This window comes from Echinops telfairi, unplaced genomic scaffold, assembly GCF_000313985.2.
Source record: "Echinops telfairi isolate 266 unplaced genomic scaffold, ASM31398v2 ScPeMD7_7467;HRSCAF=8505_1, whole genome shotgun sequence".
NCBI classification, from domain to species: domain Eukaryota; kingdom Metazoa; phylum Chordata; class Mammalia; order Afrosoricida; family Tenrecidae; genus Echinops; species Echinops telfairi.
In genome coordinates this window covers 15,623,889-15,629,679 of record NW_022111368.1, presented here as the reverse complement: position 1 = coordinate 15,629,679, position 5,791 = coordinate 15,623,889, and the positions used below count along the sequence as shown (strand labels likewise).

The window sequence follows — 5,791 nt, the reverse complement described above, 5'->3', positions numbered from 1 at the left end:
ACATTAGCCTATGTTGTAATGTAATATTACACAGGCCAAGTCACCCACGGATTTTTCAGTTAGTTTAAAATTCCCAGGAGAAACAATTCATGCAAGTATCTGTGAATTATTTGTGAACACGTACGGTGAGGCTAACTCTCCTTAAACTGAAGTAGGAGAGCAGGAGAAAACGAAACAAAAGTCAGGATTTGTAGCCGCCTCTGCTATTACCTCATAGAGGGAGGGCTGGGAGAAATTCCTGTGTGTAAAGCCCCAAACAATAGCTGCTGAAAAACTTCACCCAGCAGGCCTGTCACTATTGCTCCTTGCTTACAGGCTCTCACAGGCCGGTCGCTGTGTTTATTTCTTTTCAGCTAAAGGTCATCACAGTTTGTGGTCTCAATTTCGGATTTTCTATGTAAAATATCAAGAACATATGCCTTGTCCTAACTGAGAGGTAACTTTTTTTCTTTCAGAATTCTAACTTCTCCCAGCATGGACTTAAACAAAATTAAGGATTTGAAAATCACCCCAGAGGAACGTATAACCGTCAACTATGTGAAGGGAATTCTTCAACCCACACCCACCTGTGAATCTTGGGATCAGATCTGGAACTTCCAAGCCAAGCCTGATGATTTGCTCATTTCTACCTACCCTAAAGCAGGTATGTGGCTTGTAGAAATGATAAAAGAGTCGGGAAAGGGAATGGAAAAGATGCAATAATGATGAAATGAAGAAGCTGCTCTCCTGGGTCTTGGGTGTAAATTTGTTTATTAGGCAGAGCGACGTGACTGCAAGGTACTTGTGGAAACTGAAAAAGAAACTCCACAGAAAAACAGTCGCACATTCAAAAAGTTTAAGGACTTACAAATCCTGTGATACCCAGAATTTTAGCTCCCTAGAAGAAAGTACACCAAAGAGCAGAAGCAAAGAGCTAGATCTGTTTACTTATGTGTTCCTAAGGTAGGCTCTTATTACAGAACTTATATAAGTCTGCTTTTTTTTAATGAAAAGACTTTATTGGGGGCTCTTACAGCTCTTATAACAATCCATACATTAATTGTATCAAGCATATTTGTACATATGTGGCCATCATTATTTTCTAAACATTTACTTTCTCTTTGAGCCCTTGGGATCAGCTCTTCTTTTTTCCCTCCCTTCCCCCCTCTCGTGGCCCCTTGATAAATTCTAAATTATTATTCTTTTCATTTCTTACACTGATCACTGTCTTCCTTCCCCCATGGTTTCCGTTGTTTGTCCCACTGGGAGGGGTGTGTGTGTGTGTGTGTCCCTGGGAGGGGTGTGTGTGTGTGTGTGTGTGTGTGTGTGTGTGTAAAGTCTGCTTTCTGAGTGTGAAACAGAAAAGGGATCCCAAGGTTAATGTGGAAGTCAGGGGGGCTTGTGTTCTGCATGACTGATTTTACTTTGGCAGTTGGTAAAAGTCTCCTACCTCAGAGCCGTAAAACTGTTCTTTCGGTTTCTGCTTGCATCTTGCCACCTTGTGAGCCTACTTCCTTTTTAAAAATGATTCCATGAACAGAATTGTCCGAGTGTAGAGAGAAGTGAGATTAACTTGAGTCTAGCCACTTCATCATAAAAGCCTTTGGGTCAGCAGAGGGAAATAGCTTTTGACAGAGAATTGTGTGTATGTACATAATACTAAAAATACTATTATCAATCCAATCCCCCTCAAACGTACATACCTTTCCCCTTCGTAAAATCAAGCTCCCTATCAAAAACTCCTGACCTCCCATCCCCAAACTCTAAACCTAAGTATTTTCTTGTACTGTATGTTCAAATTCCTCTTGTCTTAGTGGGAAAGAGGGAAGAAAAAATAAATAAAACCACCACTGCCATCAGGTAGACTCTGTCTCTTAGTGACTCTATGCAGGGTTTCTGAGACTGTCAATCTCTATAAGAGCAGACAGCCTCATCTTTCTCCCAAAAAACACTGGTGGGTTTTAATCACCCACCTTGTGCTTATTAGCAGGTCAGCACTTAAAACTCACTGCTACTGAGTCAATTCTAACTCATAGTCACCCCTAGGACAGGGTAGAACTGCCCCTTGGGTTTTCTGAGATTGTCATTCTCGATGGGAATGGAAAGTAGTCTCATCCATCTCCTGCTGGCCTTTCAGTTACACGTGTGACCCACTTGTGACCACTGTGCCACCAGGACGCTGCCCATCACCTAAACGGTAACTAATAAAAGTAGACTCCGCCTAGGATCAAATGACACTGCTCTCACTGCATTCCTAAAACCTACAACTCTGTTTGAGTTTCACGATTTCAGGATACTGGCAAAAGTTCATCTTTTCTGTGTCTGCTATTAGGGATGGTCCACAAAGGGCTTTCAGAGCATTAGTGGTATTTTGTACTTGAAAAATACCCAAATAGAAAATTCAAAAGCAAAATGCTTTGCCAGCTAAAGTAAAAATTATAATAATCATCACTAAAACTTTATACATGCATTAAGTTATTTTTATTAACTAGAAGAAGAAATAAACATCAGTGATAAAAATCATGATCCAACACCTAAATTTTTGAAGCAATAATGGCATCTGCTCAGGATAAGTGTAGAAAGATCATTTTGCCCATTAAAGGGTAAAATGGGAAATCATTTACCTCATCCCTAAATCTACTCCAATGTTAGCCCATTATGAAACTGTCAGAGTAATTTATAAAGCTAATGCATAAAATTAAATATAAAACCAGTACAAATCATCTAATTTCATTAAGTATATGGCTGGAAAATTTTGGGTGCTTTGTCCAATAGTGAAAGAATATTTGATGACAGAAAATATGGAAGATCAACCCATATAAGACATAGTACTATTTATATAATAATTTAATTACTTATTATATAAGATTATAAATATAATTATTTATTGTTTTTTAATCTAAGGAGGCCTGGTGGTGATATAGGACAAATCTTAGACTGCTAACTGCAAGGTCAGCGGTTCAAACCCACTAGCTGTTCTTGGTGAAAAAAGATGAGACTCCAGTAAAGATTTAGACTCAGAAACCCTATGGCAGTGGTTTTCTCTGTTTTGATTAAAACATAAAACAATGCCCTTACTATAGACTGTGAAAGTGCTGAATTGAGTGTCAAAGAAAAAAGATTTGTAATGGGAGATGAGAGCCAAGAATATAGGGAAAATAACCTATATCTAGGAAGCAGGACTACTAAGATTATTTCAGAAAGCAACCTTAAAAATGTCAGAAATCCCATGGTCCTGCCTGGTACTCGCCCCCATGAAGAGATCACTGAAGAAGTGAGTTCCATACCAGAGTGTGGAAACAGATGGTGCCCAGGTATCATGAATAAGAACATCTAAGGCAGCGGTTCTTAACCTGTGGGTCGCGACCCCTTTGGGGGGGTGTCAAAAGACCCTTCACAGGGGTTGCCTGATTCATAACAGTAGCAAAATTACAGTTATGAAGTAGCAATGAAAATAATTTTATGGTTGGAGGGGTCACCACAACATGAGGAACTGTATTAAAGGGTAGCAGCATTAGGAAGGTTGAGAACCACTGATCTAGGGTTTTAAAGGCTTCTCTCGAAACAAGCAGCCAACTAAATGAGGAGTCAGCTAAATCCACACAGCAGAAGCACACAAACCTATGTGATCCAAAGATAATAATAAAACCCAAATCTGGAGAAGGGAACAATACCAGGGTTTAAATGCTAAAGACCCAGTTTACAGAAAGCTATGGACAATAATGGTAGCCCAAAATTCATTTGCCTGGTCCCTACATGAGATTAGCTGGGTCTCCGACGCACATAGGCTCGAACCATCAACCACCAGATATCAAACAAAGAGCATTGTAAAGTAGATTTTTAGCAACTGGACTTCAACTGAAATGTAACATCTTGGAATTTGACCTCCTTATGGAACCAATGTGAAATTATTTAAAGTTTTAAGTCTCTGCTTTCTCTTAGACTGAGGTCTCTATCTGTTTTGTATGGTCATTATTGATGGACCCTTGCTTGTTGTCTGCCGAGTCTTGCATATTTATCTGTATAGGAAAATGGGATGAGTGGAATTATGAAAACAGTGATGGAACTGATGATCACTAGTACTTGGGGACATGCAAGGAAAGGGTGGGGGAATAGATCATTAACTTGTAAAAGATCCCAGAGTCGATGATGGCAATGACTCCACAGCGCTTCTTAATAGGACTGAGCCATGGAATTGTGTGATACATTACTCATAGCTCAGTTGAAAAGTAAATAAAATAAACTGTCTAACTTCCCACATGGAATTGGTCAGGAGATGGCAGGAGGCACAGAAACATACTAAACGTAAGAGTCAACGGTCCCTCTTTCTGCAGACGTGGTAGCAGTGGTGATGGATCTTACTCTGCTTAGGGTCCTGGGCAGTGGAAAGGCCTCTGCAAAATTTTCTAGCTGAGAGCCATTGCATGCACCACCTTCTTTAGAAAACATTTGACCTCGACCTCCTTTCTGCCTTCCAACTCTCAGGCTCATGTTGTACACTGGAGAAGTCTACATAGCACCTAGAATCAGAGGGACAAAAAAGTTTTGGAAAGGCACATTTTAACTTTTTGGCCCCTGATATAAGTGGAAAGCCAAGAAAAGGGTGAAAAGAGATACTGAGTGCTGATTTTGAATATCAAGCCCCGGCAATAATCATTCATTCAGCCAGCATATACCAAGTGCTTCTTATGTCACAGCTCGGTACTCTGGAAAACAGTTTGAAAACCATGCAATCAGGACTCTCTAGATCACAATCTTCAAATTATTTCATTCTCCCTTTAGGAACAATGCATCTAACTCAAGAGGATGACACTGCCAATTTGTGGTCGTGACAGAAAATAAATAAATATACAATATACAGTTGTATATTGATCAAGCTAATGTCCAGTCCAACTTAGGGCCTATAAAATTCAAATTATGAAAGCATAAGACGTAAATAAGGAATGATGCTTTCTGAATCTTTATACATACAACTTTAAAATTCTAGCTAGTATCTGATTATATTGTAAGTACTGTGTCACTCTAAATGACTGTGCTTTCTCTTCTTCTATGTGGAATAAGGAACAACATGGACTCAGGAGATTGTGGACTTAATACAAAATAATGGAGATATTGAGAAAAGCAAACGAGCACCTACTTTCGTACGAATGCCTTTCATCGAGTGGATACTTCCAGGCGTAGGATCTGGTGAGTGCTGACGGCCACACTTGCCTACAGTCCGAAGCACATACTCACGGTGTTCACTACAAAAAATCCCTCTGAAAATTCCAGGCATTCAAAACATTACTGATGGATTTTTGTTTTAATTGTGTCCGGCCATTTCTATACCACAGTCATTGTTTTTTAAATCAGGGGCTCTTACAGCTCTTATCATAAGCCATACATATATCCATTGTGTCAAATGCATCTGTACATATGTTGTCATCCTTTTTCTAAACATTTTCTTTCCACTTAAGCAGCTGGCATCAGATCATTTTTCCCTCTCCCTCCCCCACCGTTCTTCCCCTATATCCCCTTGATAATTTATCTTTTTTTTTTTTTCATGACTTAACACCAACAGCTGTCTCATTTCAGCCACCTTTCTGCTGTCCATCCCCCTGGTAGGGGAGCCATACAAAGATCATTATGATAGGCTTCCCCTTACTCCCCCCCCACCCCCACCCTTATCCTCCTAGTATCGCCGCTCCTCTTATTGGTCCTGAGGGGTTTATCTACTCTGAATTCCTTGTGTTGCAAGCTCTTATCTGACCTGTATACATGTTCTGGTCTAACCAGATTTGTAAGACAGAATTGAGATCATGGTAGTGGGGGG

At 39.9% G+C, this 5,791-nt stretch overlaps 1 protein-coding gene across 1 annotated transcript in view; it reads left to right on the top strand.

Annotated features, from left to right (window-relative positions):
• The first annotated feature begins 248 nt into the window (after positions 1-248).
• SULT1C4 (sulfotransferase family 1C member 4) overlaps positions 249-5,791 on the top strand; it is a 15,159-nt gene continuing 9,616 nt past the window's right edge. Inside the window, exons 1-3 of the mRNA XM_030888467.2 lie at positions 249-359; positions 456-643; positions 5,041-5,166. Coding sequence (XP_030744327.1) covers positions 475-643; positions 5,041-5,166 — 295 coding nt within the window. The 5' untranslated portion in view covers positions 249-359; positions 456-474. The remainder of the gene's footprint in view (positions 360-455; positions 644-5,040; positions 5,167-5,791) is intronic.